This window comes from Columba livia, chromosome 12, assembly GCF_036013475.1.
Source record: "Columba livia isolate bColLiv1 breed racing homer chromosome 12, bColLiv1.pat.W.v2, whole genome shotgun sequence".
Taxonomy (NCBI): Eukaryota; Metazoa; Chordata; class Aves; order Columbiformes; family Columbidae; genus Columba; species Columba livia.
The window spans coordinates 3,348,933-3,371,095 of record NC_088613.1 but is presented as its reverse complement, the minus strand read 5'-3'; the positions used below and the strand labels follow the sequence as shown (position 1 = coordinate 3,371,095).

General features: G+C 45.6%; 1 protein-coding gene across 2 annotated transcripts in view; it reads right to left on the bottom strand.

Annotated features, from left to right (window-relative positions):
• The window catches only part of GABRQ (gamma-aminobutyric acid type A receptor subunit theta), an 82,661-nt gene that overhangs the window by 27,006 nt on the left and 33,492 nt on the right, over positions 1 to 22,163 (bottom strand). For both annotated transcript variants that reach the window (XM_005514060.4, XM_005514059.4), the window contains exon 4: positions 5,969 to 6,189. In XM_005514060.4, the coding sequence (XP_005514117.1) occupies positions 5,969 to 6,189 (221 nt within the window). The remainder of the gene's footprint in view (positions 1 to 5,968; positions 6,190 to 22,163) is intronic.

Below are 22,163 nucleotides of genomic sequence, written 5' to 3'. Positions count from 1 at the left end.
TCTCAGAAAGGGAAGGGGAACCAAAATCACAGATTTCTCTCCTTCTGGCCTCTGAAGGGAAGAAAATTTTTCAGTCATCTCAGTACAGAAAAATCTCCCCAATTTTAACCCATCAGGCCATCTTCACTGCTGAAAATCCAATAACACTCATGAAGAGAACAAGGACATGGCTGCAAACAGCAGGCTTCATATGAGACAGGAGCAACCTTTCTACCAGGTGGATAACCCAAGAACCCCAGTCTTGGACCTGAGGAATGTAATACAGACCAGGCTGTGTCCTGATCAGGAGACATGTTGGAGGTGGGAGCTATGAAATGCCCACGATGAGCTCCAGCAGAGCCACAGCCATGGAGAGAGGGCAGGACAGCCCTGGAGGAACCACACACCGAGTTGGCATGGGGGTCTCTGGTGCTGGATGAGCGAGTGGGTGGGATACTCTACAAGTGTCTGTTAACCTGCATCATTTCCCTATGTAAGGTGAGCTGGAAGTGGTGTTCTAGCTGCTGCTTTGCTTGGAAACAAGGTCAAGTCCACAAGCAGGTCAGCAGTAGCTTGCTGCAATGCGAGGGCTGATGTCCCCCAGGAGCCGCTACCTTCCAGGGAGCAGCTGAAGGATGGGAAGTTACCCCATGAAAAGCTGAAATTAAGTGCTGCCAAAGCAGATAGGCTCAGTTTCTCTCAGTCTAAATCTGCAAATTTTGAGTTGTGTGAAGTATGACAATTCTCTCCCTCTTGCTTTAGGTGCTGAACAGGTATTTAAAATGATGAGGGCAGTGGAGATCTGCTGCCCTCACTGGGCTCAGAGCCGTGCTATGCCTTGGCACCTTTGCATGCATCCAAAGTGTCTGATCTCTGAAACACACCTCATTGCGGTGACTATTGTGGACAGGAATAAAATTAAAAATTGAAATAAATCCAAAAAAAACAACCAACCAACCAAAAGAAAACACAATACACATGCTCCTCACCACTGCTACCACCTTTGCAGGAGGAGATCCCTCATTCTCTCTGCACGGGAATTAGTCTCCGTCATCAAATTCCTCTGCAGGTTTTCAGTTGCTCAGTTTACATTGCCTGGGCTCCTCGCCAGACAGGCATCGCATCTCGCTTGCTGTCCACCCGGCTTCACGCCTGCTTCCCCCATCCCAGCCCCTCTGCTCCCCCTGCCAGCTCAAGGGTGCAGCCTGGGCTCCCCAAAGCACCTGTTCTGCTGGAATCTGGTTTTGTCCCTAATTAGAATGAAATCAAATAGCTTCAAGATTTCCCTTGAGGATTATTTTAAAGCTGGTTTCAACTATGATTTCCAATTAGCATATGAGAATTTCAGCATTGTTACAGTTGTTTCTATTTTTAGGTCTCTGAAAACAGATAGCAAAATACTGGTGACATCAGCATTTGACAAGTGTCAACTTGTTTCACTACCAAGTGGATGCTACATGGTCTAGAAAAGGAAATAAAAATCTCAGACTACAATGTATAGCTTGTAGGTGTGATAATGTAAAGGTTATTGAACATGGTGGCAGGGGTGGACTGGACAGTCTCTGGAGGTCCAGAGAAAGGCTTTGATGATTCCCTGTGTTGCTCAGATGTCAGTAGTGGTAGTAAAGCAGCTTGAAATAGTGAGGGAAATATTGACATAAGTGAAAAATTCTCTACATAAAATTAGGAGTGAAACGTCAACATTCTTGGAAATGTTTTTTTTCTTAAACAAAAAAATTCCTCCCTAATTGTTCATTTAAAATTTGATGACACCAATGCAATTTCTGACAAAAGCCATTAGGAGGAAAAATATATTGAATTCGGCCAGTGCTATCCATCTCTTCCTCCCTGTTTTATCCTCCTCCATCCACTACCCAATAGCTAATTCCTTTGTCTTTGTAAGCAGCTCCTTTAAGCTTCCCTTCATATTGCAGACTTTCCACATCATTTTAGCACCTTCCTGCTGTGTGCCACAGGTGACCAACTCTCCTATGCTTCACAGGAACTTTTAATTCCTGCAAGGTCTTTGGGGGCCAGGCAAGATCAGGCACTGTTATACCAGGTTACACCTCCTAAGCATCTTGTCAGCTCTGCCTGTTTGCATCTCCTCCCCCTCTGCTCTGACCTGGTGAGACCACACCTGGAATATTGTGTGCAGTTGTGGCCCCTCAGTTCCAGAAGGACAGGGAACTGCTGCAGAGAGTCCAGTGCAGAGCCATGAAAATGCTGAAGGGAGTGGAGCATCTCCCGTGTGAGGAAAGGCTGAGGGAGCTGGGGCTCTGGAGCTGGACAAGAGGACACTGAGGGGTGACCTCATTCATGGCTATAAATGTGTAAAGGGTGAGTGTCATGAGAATGGTGACAATCAATGATAAGGGGCGATGGTTGCAAACTGGAACACAGGAGGTTCCACTTAAATATGAAAAGAAACTTCTTCTCAGTGAGGGTGGCAGAGCCTGGCCCAGGCTGCCCAGGGAGGTTGTGGAGTCTCCTTCTCTGCAGACATTCCAACCCGCCTGGACACCTTCCTGTGTAACCTCATCTGGGTGTTCCTGCTCCGGCGGGGGGATTGCACTGGATGAGCTTTCTGTGTCCCTTCCAATCCCTGACATTCTGGGATTCTGTGACCCCGCTTTGTGTTTGCAGAGATAAATGTGCTCTCTGGGCTGGATCTGTTCTCCAGGACCTTGTTTGGCCTTCTGGGATTTATGGCATCTGCAGACTCCCTGGGGGAGGTGGCAGGGAGCACCAGTCCTGCCTCCAGCCCTGCAGCAGCCCAGCAGCGCTGCCCTGGCACAGCCCTCTGCTGCTTGTGCACGCCTTTTGTTAGAGACCTGGTAACCAGCTTTTAATCCAAGTCCAGTGGGAGTTCATTTTGAAGCAAGCTTTTGTATCAAATGCTTTCCTAAGATGTAGCTATATTACACATGCTGCACTCCCCTCATCCACTAATTTGCTAATTCTACAGAAAAAAACCCACAAGCATACATTTTTCTGACACACGACTTTCACAATGGAGTGGAGGAATAAAGGGCTTCATTTGCTCATACAAACAAACTATCTGAAGCCTTATCCTGGTCTTACTGAAGTCAGAAACAAAATACCTATTGACTTCCATGTGAGCTAACTGGGACCTTGGGATCTGGTCCAGTGCTTGAGCCCGATCCTGCCAGTCGCGTGAGCATTTGCTGCAGGCAGGGGCCTGCCAGGGTGTCATCGTCCCCGGTCTCTGACATCAGAGACTGCTGGAAAGAAAAATGACTGTTGTGCCACAAATAGCATGACTGAGTCATTTTGATACAGGATCAGCTCAAAGGAGGGGGAAGCGACTCGCAAGAAGGTAGCAGGAGAAGGAGCAGAGCTGTGGTATCTCGCACAGGGAAAAACAAACTGTCAAACAAAGGAAAAGAAATAGAAATTACGTCCTTTGGCCTTCTTCCATCAGGGCAACTCCATTTCACAAACCCTTCTGAAAAATGCAGGAAAAGACCAAAATCAGGCTTCAAAGTACAGGGAAGACCTGTACTTTTCTTCCTGTTTTCAGGACAAGCATGAGTGCGTTTTTACAAAGATAAATGGAACACAGGTGAATATTCAATGACTTGTTACTTTATTACACCTGCTGTACACATGGCTGTGTATTTTTGAATAGTATTGCAATTATTTGCACCTGCAAAAATGGACCTAGTACTTCTGTGGTCAGCAACATCACAAATGCAGAAGTCAGCACAGAAAACACCCCTAAAGAAATCTTTGCCCATACTACTATAAATAAAGGTAGCGGGACTACAAGCATTCAGGGCACCTGGCTTGTCCCCCCAAGTCCCTGTGCTTTCAGGATAGTAAAAAGCCACCCACCCTGACTTGAGGTACATTTTAGGAAGAGGAGCTGCAGTTGCTCAGTGCTTCATTTTTGCAGTTGCCATTTTCTCCAGGGGCAAGAGAGCAGCTTCCAGGAAAACCAGCCAAAAGTTAAAACAACACAGGCAGCTCTTACTATGGCCCTGGAAATAACAGGGGCAAACAGCTGTCATTTTCTTTCTTTTGGCCTGGATGCAATTTTCCTCATCTCACCCATCTATGCAGGTCATGCGAGGAAGCTGAGTTCCCTTCCTCGTGCTGCTGGGCCCTGTGGGAGGGAAAGGGAAGGGACAGTGCAGGAGGTGCTTGCACAGTGTCCCAGCCCAAGCCAGCTCTAGTACAAACCCTCTAAGGGCTTCTCCTGCCTGTCACCTGTGCTGCAGGGTTCACATTCTCATTATTTGAGCTGACTAAATGGCAGCTGATAAAAATGTACTAACTTTTCTGCTTCTTTTGCTGTGCAGGTGTGTGCAAAGAATTCCCACCAGCATGGGGGAGGAAGTTCTACGCTCAGGTGGGCTGGCTCAGCAGCAAATAGCAGCCTAAGCTTACGAGCAGTCTTTCCACTCTCTTTCCCAAAAGGCTGAACTTACCTTCCTATCTACCACAAGTCAAAACATCTTCTTGCCTAGCCTTCACTCTTGTTGTAACACAATGAGGAAATTTGGAGCAGCCAGCTGTGGGAAGGCTGCAGTCTTTCTGGTGGGCCAGTAAATCTGGCTCAGGGCTCCCTGGCAGTATCAGCCAAACAACATCACTGGCCCAAGGTAGAGAGGTGGATGCACCTGTCCCAGGAAGGGAGAGGCAGAACTGGCACAGAGCCAACAAAGTTGGGCTTGTTGTACCTTTTGCTGTGTTCAGGCCTGGAGCAAGAGACATCCACTGATTAGAAGGGAAAAATATGACATACCTCACCCCACATACCACAGCCTGTCTCTCAGCACCAGCAACAACTGCTCTTTCAGCTTCCCAGCGCTCTGCCATAGGGAAAGCAGAGGGCATAGCCACCTTGCTGCCCTGGCAGGACAATGCCCTGGGCAGCCTGCTACTTTGCTGTGCCTATACCCAGCCTCACCCTTCACAAAACAGACCTGCTACTTCAAGAGGAGGGAAAAAACATAAATCACAAGAAGTCAAACTTTGCCACAAAACACGAAGCAGCAGAGGAGCTGATACTGTAAATGGGAAGGGTGGGTGTATTCTCTTTGAAGGAGAAAGGTCTTTCCTCCCCCTTTGCTGTACTGGGATGTAAGCCCAGAGCTGCTGTCGCAATAATTTGTGAATGTGGAGGCAGGTCTAAAAAGCCAGCTGTGAATTTTGGTAGTTAAAAAAAAAAACTAGGAGAAAAGCTCAAAGCAGACAAATAGAGTTGGGAAAAATCATTGCCTAGATTTCAGCTATAGCATCCAAAACCTGCTCTCTTACCTATACCTTCAAACTCGCCTTTTAGCCCTCTGCATCCTCCATTTAACTTTCTTACCTATCCTGGCATTTCCACATATCCAGATAATACAGTAAAGCCAAACGTCTGCCACCTCCACCACATGCAAGCACAGCACTTTCAAAGGCTGTGGACTTGCCTATGTTATTTCATTCCAGACGCCACAAAAAGCCTCCTCACTGAGGACCATTTCCCTACTAGATATAAATTTTCAAGTATCAATCTTCAGAATTTCTCTGGTAAAGAGACGTTTTTAACTGTACAAAAACATGTCTCCTATCTCATACTCAAAAGTGACTAAAGTGATCTGACTCAAATGCTACAGAAATTCAGCCTTAGATACAAGAGTAACAAAGTCTTGTCTCCATAGGCCAAACTTGCAGAATATTACAAGTAACTGAAAATGAGTGTTTCAAATGGAAGTGTTATGCAACATGAATGACAATGACCTGAAATACTCAGAGCAGACTGTATTCCCATCTCCAGCATTTGCCTGTAGCAGCACAAGAAACTTTGAAGGCCTGAAGAAAACAACCATTTCCAGCTTGGAGAAAGAACAGATACGTAAAACTGTGCAACACTTGAATATCTTTTGGGTCCTTGGCATATCAGAATATCTCTGGAAATAGGAAAAGTTTAGATGAGATGTCATTCTCAACGGCAATGAAAGATTCCATTTAGACTTACCTCAGGCCATACAGAACAGTCCCATCAGGATGGAGCCTAATCATGCGATTCTTCACTGTCACCCCATGCAGAAAGGACTTCTTGTCATTCAGGAAATAGGTGTCAGGCAGCCATAACTGGTCAGCCACCCGGTTGTCCAGCGTCAGATTGAGAGGAAGGTCGTTATACGCCAGGCGTTTGTCCCGCCAGCTCTGCTGGAAGTACATGGTGATGGTGTAGTCCTGGGAGATAAACATGCAAACATCAGCCTGGCTCCAGGGTAGGGAGGTAGCTCAGTCCCTTCACTACTGCCGCTGCTGAGACCTTTGGTGAGTCTCCAAATTCCTTGGCACTCAACTGTTTGTGTCCACACCTCCAACACTGGGGGAAACTGTGCTTTATTCTAGGAAAATGGAAACAAACCCAAGCTTTGTAGGGAACTAAATGACATGACTCCAATCAAACAAAACTGCATCCCACTCGTGTTGTCCCAGCCTGCTTAGAGTTTGGCTGCAAAACTAGTAGTGATTAGTACTACGATAGCACTGAAGGATGTCAACCAACAGTAGGCTACACTGTGCCAAAGGCTTCAAGGATTGATTTCTCAATTAAGTCGTGTAAAGGTGTCTGGACACAATGCAGTCACGCTCACCCACTGCTTGTTACTACACAGTTGGTAAAAGTTAATTTTCTTTTGAGCAGAAACTCAGGAGATTCCCAAGGGCACATGGAGAATCTCACCTCAAGACCAAGGTTTCAAAGTCAACCCAGGCCAGCCGTGACAAGCTATTAGCACTTGCCTTGTTACATGAGCTATGTTGGGAGTTCATTGCAATTCTCAGGAAGGACATATGTGGAGGAAATCTGTCTCCAGTGGAGCATGATCCACTGCTAAAGGGGCAGTTCTGTAACCAGCCTCAGCTAGCACAATGCCATATGTATCTCCTGCTCCTCTACTGTTCAATAGTAAAACAGTTGAAACTTAAAACTGTTGCTAAGACAAGAATTTTATAGAGGGCAGGGAGAGCTGTTTGGTGGCTCACAGCTGTACCTCTGCAGAAACCATAGCAGTTGCTGGACAGTAACAGCATATCCAGGGAAGATCCAGAGGCCCCAGATCAGCTTATACAGAGACACAGTATTGTGTCACCATACTAGAAGAACAATTAGTTCTTCTCAGATAAACAAGTAGTACAAGAAGGGATCTTGTACACACCAATGATAGAAAATATTCTCACAACAGGTCTTAAATAGGCTAGTAGCCAAAATTTTCGGGAGTAAAACAGATAGCATTAAAATAACAGGGTGTTGACTAGTAAGTGGGCACAACTCTTGCTGACAACTCAAGTGGCCTTAGAGAAGTCAGTGATTTTTCACAAGTCCTTAAATAAACAGCATTTTTGCAAATGTGTGTAAATGATCTCTCCCCAAGCAGATACCACAGTGCCACAGGAATCCTCCTGACCACACAGTTTTGCATGATGGGTGTTTCTGATCTGCAAATTCCAGCTCTGTGCAAGAGGTTGGCAAGGACCTCACTCATGCACTAACATCTGGGCTGAGCACTGAGGCATCCTGCCTGCCTGTCTTCTCCCACTGACTTCACTCAAAGCCAGGTTTGATTAGCACCTCTGAAAACAAGCACAAATAATCTCACATTATGGGTATGCCAGCTTTCAGATATCTAGCTATGATTCACAAATCCAGACCCACATGCATATCCAAAAGGTCAGAGAGTAAAACTGTGGTGTAGACTGGATACAAAAGCTATATCTGTCACTTTCTGTGTTATATTGAAAAGAACAAAAACACAGTGACAGCTTTCTGGCCAAAAAACTGTTTTGCTTTGCTTTTTAAAGGACTGCTAAAATCCTGCCTCAGAAGCCTCACAATCCATCTCTCAGGGGCACAAACATTTTCATTCTAGTCAAGACCTTGCAAAGGAAAGTACTCTCCCTAGTTATTCTCCCAGGGTGTTTGGACCTGCATTGCAGTGAGAGCACAGAGGAGCAGAACACCCAAATTCCTGAAGCCTCTTGCCCCCTTGGTACCAGGCTCTTCTCACCCATTTGAGACCTCCACCTGCACATCTCAGCAAGCTGCTTAACTGACCTGCATTTTCCTAATCCTTGACAGAGCCCTGCAACACCTCACCCCTAACCAGGCCACCCTGCTGGCATCACAGGTTCCTGTCAGCCCTCAAGCACCAGCAGACAAGAGGTGGCAACAATCTCCAGAAGGGCAAGCTGCTTACAAAGTGAACAGTCATTAACACCCAAGAGATACAACTTCTAAACTCATCTTCTGTATTTCCAGGATTGATGGAAACAAATTTATAAGGTTACAGAAATAAAAGCTTGTACCCTAGCCCATTAGGCTGATGATGTTCTTCAGATGCAGAGACCTTCCAGGGGAAGAACAGCCAGCCCAGTCTTGGGCTGAGCTCTGTTCTCAAATATTCCTGGCTTCTTGGCACAATAGATTTATTTGGGCAGCATCACAGGAGTCTGGAGCACTTGATAATCATGGTTCATCTGGTGCCTGAGGTTTCCCTTAGCCCCCCTTTCTTCTGATTCCTGTGCTCCACTTATCGTTCTCCTACTTTCCCTGCCCCACACAGCATGGTTGAACAGTGGACAGGATTTATAGGAATAACAAAAAGAGCAGGACAAGTGTCCACCCCTCAGAGCTCAGTTGTCCCTGGGAGGAGAGGTGCCACTGACATACTGATGGGCACAGCACTGAGCTATGGGGAAGAGGGATGCTCTGCCTCCAGGTCCTGAGGAGAGGGCAGGGTACAGATCAGGGGACTGTAAGAAGCCCTGATATGGCCCACCACAGCGAGATGGACCAGTACTCAGGAGATAAAGCAGTGAGCTTGTCTTCCCCTTCATACCCCATATCCCGGTCAGGCAGTTGTGAAGTAGCCATGTGACAACCTAGCATCACCACCTGGCCAGGCTCCAGAGCTGATGAGATCTTAATCATAGCCTTCCTTTCAGAGGTGTGTAAAATAATGACCAAGGGTGACATCGTTCTGCAGAAGCAGAACTGCCAGATGGAGCCAGTGCATGCAGTGGTTAAGTTCAGGAATCAGAAGTAATGAGCCTGATTTTCCACCGCGTTTTGAAAAACAATCCCTTTGTTCTAGGGTTTTATCTGTCAGTGGGCTAATGCAAGGCTTTTCCAGACCTCACACTAACCAGTGACATTCACAAGCCTACTGATGCCACAGATACATCACAAACTGGGTTTCCCAGCATCACCAGCAGATAGAAAGTTGGCCCATTTACCATGCTCAACGAAGAGTTCCAAAACCATACACTCCTGAAGCCCATGCATCCCTCCAGCTCAGCACTGGAGCACTTTAGTGGGACAACACAGCTGAATTTCCCTGTCCCCTCTGCTAGGGAAGAACAAGTGGGTTTTCTCTGTGCATGCACACCCAGTAACAGCTGCCTCTGCTGCTGCTGGAGAAGCAAGTGAGCAGTGCAGCTTAGATCCTCTCCACACTGCACCAGTGCACCTCCAATAGCAACAAAAATGCTTCCAAATAACCTGTCCTGGATTCCATTAGGTCTTTCTGGAGGACCATAAAATGCTCAGCCTGGGCCAGGGTCTGGCCAAGGCAAATCACTGCTTTGGCAAGAATGGGGGAGCTTTGCAGAGAGCTCCCAGCTCACCTTGCCAGGTACACCTACTGCACCAGGGAGAAAAGGCAGGACTCATGCACGTCCCAGGTCACCCTGTGCAGCCTCCTGCTTCATCTGGTGGCTACTGAAGGAGGACAGGCAAGCCTGGAGGAAGGGAAATATCACTCCTCATCAGAAGCTCCATACAGGTTGCACTGTAAAGACCTTTGGAAATTCTTCAGTGTGAATTTAGATTTCAGTTTTTAAAAAGTAAAGGGTGGGATAAAAGGAAGGGGGCTTCTGAAGGGTGGTCATGACTAGAAGTTATGTGCCTCCAAGTAGTTCTCTGTTTTCCACAACCAGGAAAAGCAAGCTTTCCAAAGACAGCTGCAAACTCTCTCTAGCTAGGGTTTGCTACTGTAGCTTAAGTGGCCATGTCAGCCTGTACCTACCTACTCTGACCAGCATCCCACTGCGAAACACTGTAGTCAACAGTGCTGGCAAGTGGAAAGCCTGTTTCAGTCCCAGATGAGCCCTGCTGAGTCTCACTGACCTACAAAGCACATGCCCCTTATGCCAAAAGAGCTTGTGTGTTTCAAAACAAGTTGTCCCTCTCACCTCCATTTCTGTGGCCAGACCCTTTGATTTGTCCCAGAAGTCTGGTACCCAGCAGCTCACAAGCTGCACAGCTCCAACACTGCTTCCAGCCCTTTTCTGTACCACAGCACTCTTGCTCCCTGCCCTGCAAAACAGACCCTGTGGTCGGACCACTTGCGGGACCACACTCAGCCTCTCACAAAGCCAAGATGGCATCTGTGTCCTCAGGAAAGCTGCTAAGCATTACCATCCTCGTGGGACCTCCTCCTCCACATGCCTCCATTCAGTCTGCGCTGCCGAGCAGCTCCTTCCAAGCTGTCAGTCCCAGCCCCCTTTGCCTCCCCCACTCACAAGTTCTGCAAAGGCTTTGCTTTCTTTCTCTCTCCTCCTCCTTTCTGCGTGTGACACACACAAAACAGAGGTGAGAGCAACATGTGGAGCCAGCACACGCTCATGTTGTAGAGGTGCCTCCCTGCGAGGAGGGTGGACAGTTCACTTAGAGGCCCACAAAAGCTTAGTTGGGGATCTCACATGCTGAAATGACAGCGCATCCTACCATCCTACTGGGGACAGGGCAGCTGGCATCCATCTCCAGACAAGAGAAGAAGACTGATAATTGCAGCCTTTCCTGAAACTCAGCAGAGACCCCAAACCAAAGATGATGTAAGATGACTGAAGAAGGAAAGGCTGAAATGTTGTCAGGAAAGAGGCATGAATGGAGGACGGCTCCTGCAGAACCCCAGAGGCAATAAATTCAGTCACGCATGCACAGGGATTCTCCAGTTTCTCAGAAGACAGTGTAGATAAGTCTAAGGGAACAGCAGCTGAGGCACAGCAAGAAGTGAAATAAGCTGGCACCATTAGTATGAATTCAAGAATGAATTTCCAGGGGTTTATACTTTTATTAGCATCTAGCATACAAACCCGTGCACCTCATCTTACAGAAACCCTTTGGAATGTAACACTCACTTATCTTTAGAAAGCAAACCTGGACTCAGCCTGGACCATTCCTCACTTGTACTGACTCTGTGAGGTCTGGGAGCAAAAATGAGACCACTGTTACAGGACAGCAAAGCTGCCAAATCTGAACATAATGAGAACAAACCCACTTATGTAGAGGAAGGCAAAGTTCCAGGAGGCCAAATCAGTGATAGGACATGTGAGTCCTGGAGAGGGAACTAATACCAGATAGCAGATCACTGCTGGTGCTGTGGGCACAGGTTGGTTGCCACTGGAACACTGACAAACCAGAGAGCAGGGTGAAGGTGGAGCACTTAGGAGTAGAAGATACTCCCTGAAGCCACCACAACCCAGGTGAGGACAGGGGCATGTGGCCAGTTGATTGAGGGCCAGACATGCACATTGACCAGTGTTCAGGGATGCACCCAAAATAGCAATGGACACAACACTTCAGGTTGGGAACCTGAACTTCCTTGTCTACAGATCAAAGAAGTGCAAGGGGTAGAGCAGAACCAGTTGAGGCAACTCAGTAACAAGGGCAGCACTCTGCAGAGTGCAGCTTCAGCCTTTAACTGGAAAGCCACCTAAGGAAGTCCTCCTCTGCACACACTGACACAGAGTGTCTAGGCTCAAGGATGGCCTTTTGGAGGACAGCAGCATGTGTCCCTTTCTGCTCACTGCAGTGAAAGAAAGAGTCCAAAATTAAGCAGCCCCTCTTCCCCAGAAAGAGCTGTGCTTCTCCTGCACAGCATCATGTCAGCATGCAGGACGCAAACACAGTGTATGTCCCAAGTGATATTTTTACAAGTGTGCTTGTGGTGATTTGGGAGACACAGCTGTACTGTGCCAGGAAAGAAGTCTTTCTACATCAGTATCCTGTCTTCAGTAACAGTAAAGAGAATAGCAGGAAAGAATACAAGCAGAATAGGGTGTCTATTGTGATAGTTAAATCTCCAGCTGTTTGAGGTTTAAGGTTCTCCTGAGCTAGAACTTGTACCTTCTTAATTGGAGATACTCAGTTTCTCTTCTGAAAGCTTGTCTTATCTGTCAGAATATTTATCCTTTGGAACCTGCAGTCTTTTGGTAGTGAGTTCCACAGTTTAGCTTTTCACTGTATTTACATCACTCTAAAACAAATATAAATGAGGCTTACTCTTTTCTGATTCACTGTAGTGTCTTTATTAAGTCAGTAAATAATCATATCCCTATGCTACTCAAGCTTACAAGGTCCCACTCCCTTTTAGATGCTTGAGGGTTACTGAGCAGAACACAAATAACTACATGCATTCTCAAAAGCAGGAGAAAGGCTCTGATAGAGGCAGGAAGCAGCAATGGTATGGAGAACTGTTGCATGGGTTAAAGGCAGAATGGAACCATATGACAGTCTCTGACTTCCTGCAATGAGTTGTTGCACAGGAACAGACTGAAGGCAAGGTAATGGAAGTAACTTTCCACAGAGCCTGTGGAATTTGCTGTTACAAAAGCATGAAGTCAGAAGCTTAACAGTATTTTGGAGGATCTAGGCATTAACGTGGAAAATACAGTCCAAGTCACAAAAGGAAAGGACTAACAGGAAAGAATAGCCCAAGGATGCAGAGCCTTCTGATGCAAGGCAGAAGCTCCATCCCCCAACAGAAAGTCACCAGAAGTGTCCATCCCAGGCACGCTGCTTCACGATCCCTCAGCACAGCTCCTGGAAGATGCAGATCACAGGCACGTTGGGTCAGACCATTTTCCTTTGTGCTGTGACCTATAGAGTCCCCAGTATTAAACTTGTCCAGAGGCAGAAGCACGCCTTCTCTTTGGGAGCTACACTAGACATAGAAGCCAGGATTAGAAATGGAAGGAATAATGTATGTGAAAAGGTCAAATCTTTGCTCAGAATACAGTATTTCTAGTAACATGGATGTCTCCTGTGCCTGGTCCATTTTTTTTGCATGACAAGTGACTCAGATACCTTTCAGTGGGGCTTTTAAAGTGAAGGTGACTATTCCAGGCTTCTAAGTGGGGGCTGTGTTTCACCAAGCACTTGCAAGGTACTGGATACAATAACTTTTCTGCAGGAGAAAGTGCACACTGCTCTTCTGCTGCTGCATGACTTTGGGCATGAGGGATAAAGGAGGTTTTGCAACTTGCCTCTAGCACTAGCTGTGCCACTTTTTCCCCCATTACCCCTCCACCCTGACTTTGACAAAGCACCTCCTTTTGGAAAAGTGACCAAGTAAAAGTCCTTCCCCATATAAGCAAATGACATATGGTCTCCTTGTCCAAGATCACAAAAGAACATTAGGAAAGCCAAGATGCTCCATAAAGATGGAGAAAAATGGAACATCTGACTTAGTAAAAACCAAGCTGCCACTGCCAGAGACTAATGAACAGTTTGCTGGCTTCAACTTCTTTGATGATTAAACACCATCTCCTGTTCCCATCATTCTTGGGAAAGAAATTAAAGGACAAAGTAGTCCTCAAGTTTGTTTCATTTTAAGGAGGGGGCAGGGGAAATAAGAGCAATTATTTTTAAGGGGAGGAAACACGATGTGTCTGCAATCAGTTGCAGAGAATTGAAGTAACATAAAATGGACAGGAGAACACATGAAGGACAGAGCAAGACAGCCACAGGTCTTCCTTAGCAAGCTCATTTAAGAAAACTACTTTGCCCTCATAAGGGATTGTCTATTTCCATGTAGATAAATCAATGTCTCCCGGATCTTAATGAGCACCAGTTAATTTGACATAAGTAAATACCTGGTAGCCATTTTTCCAGTCCTAAACCAGCAGAAAATCTGTTCAGACTGTCACCTTTGCTCAGGGCAGGAGGCAGCAGCTCTTGTACTTACTGTACTTTTCATGAGGAGAGCATTCTGCTAAAATGCTGTTTTTAATCTCTCTTTTTGTGCAAGCCAGTGACCAGTTTACAGGTCTGAAGTTCTGCATGACAACTGCTATATATAAAGTGACAACTATTTTAGATACTGCCCTTCTCCCTAAGTTTCACCTTAACAGGTGAGAAAGCCACAATCTCTTTTCACCTCCCTTGTTTTTGAATAACCAGATGTCAGCACTAACTTGGGGACCAGGAGAAGCACCTTCCACCTGCAGTCTCTCTGCCAGTAACTCAAGGGGACAGGAATGTTTGGGTTCTAGGATGTGCTCTGTGCCATTCCGTGCTGCAGGCTTTTGCACACTTGAACTTGTTTTCTTTAGGACCTGAGAAATACTTTGTATGGAGATGTTTCCCTCACTAATATGATCTACTTTTGCAGTAATTTGAATGTGTTTAATTGCTCAGTGCATGTCCAGAAACTGGGACAGATACCAGCTATATCCTCAACAATGAGGGGTGTGCAAGCAAAGTCTCACTTTGTTGTCCTATTTCTCTCCAGCCATGACCTATCTCTGCAGCACCTAAATTGGTGCTGGTCCTGCAGGTGTAAGATAGAGGACATACGTAGCTGGGTTCTAAGCTAAAAGGGCATTGATCTGCCCAGGACAAAGCTTTCAGGCATTTGACCCTGTGTATCAATGTCCTATCTAAGCAGGAGGCAGCACCATATGTCATCTGCCTAACAGCCTCAGTCATGCTGGAAGCAGAGGTCAAGAGGAGAAAGTCAGAACTGATGGACACAGGGATAAGTAGCACCTGCTCTATCAGCACATGCAAAACAGCAAAATTATTCAGTGTTACAGGCAGCAATCCCAAAATCACCACCTGCAGCATTACATCTTCCTCGGGCAAGCTCTTAGAAAACAATGCCAGGTAGTTTCTATTCTTAAACCATAAAAACTGTGAGCTACTGCATGCTATTTCTGCTGGTCTGGTGTCCTCACTCCGTTCCCCATGAACTAGCGGCTGGGCTAAACCTGGAGCCCATTCTACCCCCAAAAGTAAGACTCTTTAACCTTCCCATTTCTGAATCATCAGCTAGCTGTCACTCCAAACGTCATCATAACTTGAGAAATTGTTTTTCACAGAGAGGAACCACTTAACGAAAAATGGTTGAACTCATTTTTGGTTCCTATACCTTCCCATCCCAAACCAGCACAGAAGGGCATGCTCTTCACTCTTCTGTACCTTTTCTAGGTTTAAATGAAACATCCTCTTCACCTTTCCAAGAGTTTTACTGGACATCAATCCAGTCAGACTCTACCCCAAGCTGGAGAGGTTCTGCAGCCCTCCACATAGACACTGCCTAGTAGAGATCATGGGGAAAAAAGGCTGGAGGAATGCAGACTTAAAGCAGTAAAGAGGCTTAGTAGCCCATTGGAATTAGGTACTCTAGAAAACACCTCTGAGGATCAATTTCAGCTCATTCAATGCTAATTCTGTAGGAGATTTTGGGTGCTCTCACCTGTGCCTCATTTCCACTTATCTTTAAAAAGACACTGATGCTAACTTGCCTCCATGCTGCAGTTTAGGATCCCAACATCTCTAGGCAAGTGCTAAGTGTTTAATGAACAAAAATTACTTTTTTCCCCCCTGGGGGAAGTAAAGCTTGTAATTCCCTGTGGCAGTCAAGACCACTAATGCAGTTTGGGGCTGAAGAGGAAGGGAATCATGTTGTGAATGAAGCAATGTTATTATTTTACATGGCAGAATAAAATGCTGTATGTACAGCTCTGAGCACTGAGATCATGACACTCTCTGCAACAATATCAAGACACACAATGCTCTAAAGACACTGTTTTAACTTTGAGAAGGAAAGTTTGATATTCCAAGTTCTGAAAACTGTCACAAAGGTGTCATTTCCCAGGAGGCAGCCAGAGGAAAACAAATCCTTTAAATGATGTAAGACAACTAATATGTCCTGGGCGGAACAATCACCTCAACTAGGCTGTCACAGATTGGCTTGACCAAAAGGTTAGAATGGTGTTTATTTCCTGTAGAAAGTAAAGTTTGATTGTGTAGGAAGGATAATTGGGAGTACGCTGATAAGACGGCGAAATGCAGAAGAGTAGGACGTATTTCTGGCCATAGGGTTCGGTTAGATCAAGGGTGGCCTCCCGAGGGTAGAGGATGGCAGCCCTGTGACTTGAAAAACAAGGCTTACTTTTCAACAAGCCCAAACAAACTGGATGCAAAGTATTGCACTTGAAAACCCTAAGACTCCTGCACAGGGGGAGCTGGTTCTATACCTGAGGTGATTGCTTCTACATATGGATGCTGTCCATGGTCCTAAGAGAACAAACTCAGTACGACTGATTTACTGGTAGAGAAAACGGCTAGCAATAAGCTGTCTCAACTATGATGTGAACGGAGCACTGTACAGTCGTGCTGGGACAAACAAGAAGTACGGCAGCATCAACTGATCTGTTCTAGGAAACTATTTCTACTGTCAAGGGTACTGACCAGACGGTAGTCTACCTCTACCTCCATTTAATGGGTTAGTCTGCCCTTGTTTAGGCCAGGGTAGTGCCAAAGGGACCAGTCCAGGCTGACAGCAGCAGCAGTGCACACAATACAGCCCATACTATCATTCTTCCACTTTAGCAATCCAAGCCTTGGCTGCAAGATCATAAACCTGATGGACGGGTTCAGTGTAGTTAACTGACAAGAGCATTCAAAAATGCAGCTGTATGAAACACTGCTGATTCTGCTGAACAAGCCAAGCTTATTACAGGATGCATGAAGAAAAAGGAGGTTTCAGCAGGCTGTGAAGGTCCACAAGCAAGCAGCCTTTGACTTCACGGCCAACTGAATGGCTGAGTACAAGCTGCAGTCTCTGTCCATGCTGAGTGAGTGCTCTCTGCAGTACCAGGACCAACAGTCCTGGAGCCAAGGAGCTCTATTTGCAGAGCTGGCTGAAAGTTATTGGCAGAGAGCCCATGTGAGCTCAGTAAATAAAGTATCCAGATAATAAAAATACCCAAAGGCACTGTTTAATTTTTCTGAGGGTTCTGATATAGCCATTAATATTGAGAGGGAACAGAAATCTTGCAGATAGGAACAGGAGCACAGGGCAACACTAGCCTTCCAGAAGAGGGGAACACAAGGCACCTGGTAGCTCTGATGGTTCACACCCTGTACACTTGAATACCTGACACTCATTTATGGGGGGAACAGCTGAAGAGGAAGAGGATTTATGTTCAGGAACTAGACTGGAACTCCGAAAAACTAGGCTCAAACAGAAGCTTTTGTACTGTAAAACCTCAAGTCTCCTTGAACCTTACCTGCAAACTCTTGCTGGATAGAAAGGTCAATACTTTGTGTATCCATGACCTAAGAACGTATCAAAGGGGATGGTCAGGGGGATGTTATAAAAGCCACAGGCTGTCTTCCCCTGCAGTTATACCAAAGTCAAAGGAGCTACTGTGGCAGCAGGTTGCTGCAGTGGAAAAAGGACATGATGCCCAACCTGTAAGCAGCGCTATGTTTTGTATTTGCTTCCCTCCTCACTAGAGCGTCAGATGATAGCTCAGTGCACCCTGCAAAGAAGGGGCAAAGGATGTGTACTGGGTCATACTCCAGCCTGGTAACCCACTGCACCGTGGCACAGACAGCAGGAGGGCAGCTGTGCACACCTTGCAAGCAGGGATGTGGAAGGGCTGGTGGATCTTCCCTTTTACTCCCTCCTCTGCATTTTTTCTGGCTGGAGCTGGCCTGAGACTCTGCGTCAAAGCAGCGGGGACTACCTGCATTTCATCTGACATACATGCATGCACTCCTTCCCCAAAATGATCCAGAAAGGTCCTCTAGTCAGACGAAAGGGATCTCCAAACAGCTCAGCAGATTCTTTTCCTTTTATCATCCCTTTTTCTTGAATGTTCATTTGTGTCTGTAGCCTAGCAACTCAGCGCAGACTCAGAATATTAACAACTCCTGTCCCCACACATGGTCTTCTCCAGAGGCCTGAAATATGTGAGAGTAGAAAGGCTGAGAGGGGTAGGAGCAGGCACAAGTGATATAGGGAGCCTCTACCAGCACTCAGAAACAGCAAAGCTATTCAGCTTTTGTATCTGTCACCTTCACTTAACATGTACATAACATAGAGCTATATATAGCGCCATTTATTTACATATTCAAAGAGCAACACAACACGCACACACTTGTATTTGGATCCAGGTTCTATACTGAGGTGCTGGCACTTTTCTGCACACACGTTCTCCACTGCTAGATGCTTTAAACGTATGTATGACAGGATGTCAGAAGGTCAGATTCTGAAGATCTAATTTGGTTTTCAATCAAACCAGATGAAGCTTTCACTTGTGGGAAGATACTTTAGCATTCTGCAGTAATTTTCTCCTATGCTACAGCATTGCTCTTGAAACAGGTGGCAGTTTGGAACATTGATCTCAAATACAGACAGCTTTTTAATACATATATATATTAAAAAAAGAAAAAAAAATATATATGAAGACTGTGGGAGTTCTGCTTGTGCAAAAGCCTGTATAAAAACTTAAGAAAAAAAAAGAAGACATTTTTATCCTGTGAAAAGTTTTCTTCCGTAGCAATTCTAACTACTATAGAAATGCTGGGGTGCAAGCTGAAAGGGTTCATACCACCACCATACAACACAGACATGTTCAGATCCAAAGATAACTTGGCTGATACAAGAACAGATGGAGCACTGCAATACATAGCACTGTTCAGCTAAAAACATGCTGCAAACTGTGTAGCCACAGACTCTCATCCAACATGGGATGGAGTCACCTATGAAACGCAGCATGAACTCAGCCTCTTCAGTGAGAGCACAGAAACATTCTCATTTGGGAAACTGCCTGGCATGCAAAACGGGTGAACTCTGTTTCTCAGTACTGGAGCAGGGTTGACTCAGCCCTCCTGAGGCTTGAACTTGTGATACTGGAGAGCTAGCAGAGCTGCTCCTTAGGGATAACAGCATCATGGAAAGATGTACAGGGGGGAATCATTTGCAACAAGCATTGCCACCAACAGCTTTCCCATAACCAAGCATTTTCAGTTATGCAAAGAGCTTTCTGCAAACCTTCCCATTAAGCTATCATGTTAATGCTACAAGATCTCTAGGAACAAAAATCATGGTAGAATAGAAAGCCTCAGGGGTAGAGACTCATTTTCTAGTCCATCAGTTCACAGCCTTTCTTCAACTGAGAGCTTGTTTCAACAAGGTTTCCACAGTTCACCATCTAGTGATCTACGTACATGGCAAAAATAATACAATTGAGCCAACAAAAATATTTCATTCAAGAACATCATTGATGTTCAAAACATCAGAACAAGCATAGTAGATGTCTTTGTAGGGGAAGCAATAAAGCTGTCCGCTCTCACATGATGACACCTCCAGACAGGACAGTGGCAGGGACTGGGCAGGACTGCTGCTTTACCAGGCTGCTCTCTGCTACACCTGCACTAAGTCTTTGAGACACATGTCTCCAAGCAATCCCTGGTGCTTTGTGCAGATCCTACCTTTCGGCTGGCCATGACATTTGAAGAGACTGTATGGTGACCTTTGGTTTGTTACTTAGCAACTCCACTCTGAGATATAGTGAATTTACTGGGCCATCTCTACAGTCAAGCAACACCAAAACCATGGGCACAGGCAGAATTTTTGTCATGGGAATGGGATAATCTGTGAAATATTGTGGAAGATGCCCAAGATTTTTCCTTTTTACAAATTGCCATAAATGCGGTAAATATTGACATATGAGTCACACTGACCTATTTTCTAGTTTTTAAGCTGAGACAATGTCTTTGCAGCTGATTTTGGAAGCAGTGAATGGGGAGTATGTCAGGGCCTTTCACAAGTTTGCTTTATTCTTAACTATTTTATGCAAGAACCCTACCCTCTTGTGGAAGGACCATCCCTGTCTTTCGGGCAGAAACGGGACCATTGCTTGTTTAAACTACTTCCCATCACTACCATCACATTGCAGAGTACTCCAAGGCCGAATACTTTACTTGTCTTCATGCACTACCTTAGTCCAAGGGAGATTTCAGCACAATCAGAGGGATTTCTCTTAAAACAAACAAAAACATAACATGATGTGAGCAGATAACCACATCTAATTCTTGACTTTTTAGACTGTATCAGTGCTGCTGAAAGTTACCCTGAGCCTCAGCAATCACAGGATTTCACCACTTCAAGGATAGACAAAGTAACCTCAAATCTAGCAAAGGCAGGTAAGTTGGGTCCCTGACATCTTTGTTGTAAAGCTGTTTCTAGGAGTTTAGTAGTTTTCTACTCTTACCATCCATTGAGATGAGCCCCAGAGCAGGCATTTGGACCTCCTGCCTGCAAGAGACCAGCTCAAAGCTATGTCTAAAGTGGTTTGGAGGTTATTGTCCTCCCTGCTACAATTATCTGTTATTTCTCCAAACATCCCTCTAGCAGAAGGAAAAGGCATCAAGATGTTGTTGCTCTCCTTCAGCTAGCCAAGCTACTTCCTATTACTGGAGAAGCAGAGACGTGAGACCCACCAAGTTGACCATCTGTAACTGACAGCAATGTGCATGGGACACTGCACACAAACACTGTGCAGGACTGCCCTTTGCATCCCCTGGTAACTATCCCTTCCAGGAAAATGCTGTTTCTCTTGTGCAGAACTGCCACTGTTTTATTTCCCAAGCAAACAGCCATCCAATGCATTGCAGATCTGCACACCAGGACTTGTAGTGACAAGAGCTGCATGACCCACGTTGTACTGAAGCAATCACCTGCAGAGGAAGGCAAAGACACTTGACAGCTCTGAAGAAACGTATCATCTCAGCCTCATGTTTGCAATACCTTAGTTTAAATCACAGCACACAGAAGGCCCTAGAACGTGAAAAAAGCATAAACCCTCACTGTTCATGCCAGCACGGAGCCTGGGGATATCTCACACTGAGTCAGGGCTGTCCCATTCTTACTGTGCCACGCTGGTCCTTCTCCAGCACCAAGACCCCACAGCATCCTCTGCTGCCTGCAACACTGCTATTCCAGGAGCCTACAGCAACCCAACAGGGCTACAGCCCCTGCAGTACCATTACAGCACACCACCTTTAGCTCAGCACCAAAGGTACCTCTTAGTTTTACCATATGTTGGCAGCCTTCAACATTCAGCAGCCTTAAATACCAAGAAGTAACGTATACACACACATTCAATGTAGATATCACAGTGTCACAGGGCTGGAGACACCCTAGGCTACAGCGAAACATTTACAGCACTGATGTGTCATGTCATACTTATATCTCATAGCATAGAACTGCAGAAACCTCAGAGTGTAGGATTTAAATGTTTTAACCTTTGTTTTTTTAAAACCTTTGGGTACACAGACACATAGAACAGACTGACTAGGAAATATCTGTATGTCATTTCTGCATTGAAAAGAGATGGCAACAAAACACAACAGTTTCAGTTAAGAATATGAAAAATGCTGATATTTGAAAAGGATATGTGGTAGTACAAGGTACAGTATAACAGTAGAAACCTACACTTGAAAATGTGGTTTGTTAAAGCTGAAGACACCTGTACCAATGGAAAATCCTTTTCAGGGGCATATTGCAGCAAAGTTGTTTCTGTCTATTATTTCAGGCATACAGAGGATCCTCAAAGGCTCCTGCCAAAGTTGCATCAGCCCCACGGAAAGCAGGGGTTTGCATATACAATTTGACTGTCAGAACAGTTTGAGAATAGATTGGACATCATGCATTGAGATCAGTGATCCCCCATGGATATGCATTTTCCTGCCTTTCTCTTCCCCTTTCCTGAAAGGGCTCAAAGGTTAAAACCAGGAGAACCTGCAGCCTAAGAGGCTGCTGTGTTTTGTACCAATGAAAGCCTCTCCTATGTAGCCCAGCCGTCCACACTGCCTTCTTTCATCAACTACCCCAAACATGCAGCAGATTCAAGCACATATATTACTGTGCATGCTTTACACTGAAACAGAGCTTCAACTAGTCAGTGCATATTCATATTCCAGTGAAAAGAGAACTGCAAAGCCTGATTAGGACAGATTCCACTACAAAGGCTATTTCAAGCATGCCTAAGAAAATCTGACATAATGAAAAGCACGATGCCCCACTGCTGACATCATAACATGTTGTAGGATGAACTGTCCTGGTCAAGAGCACCCT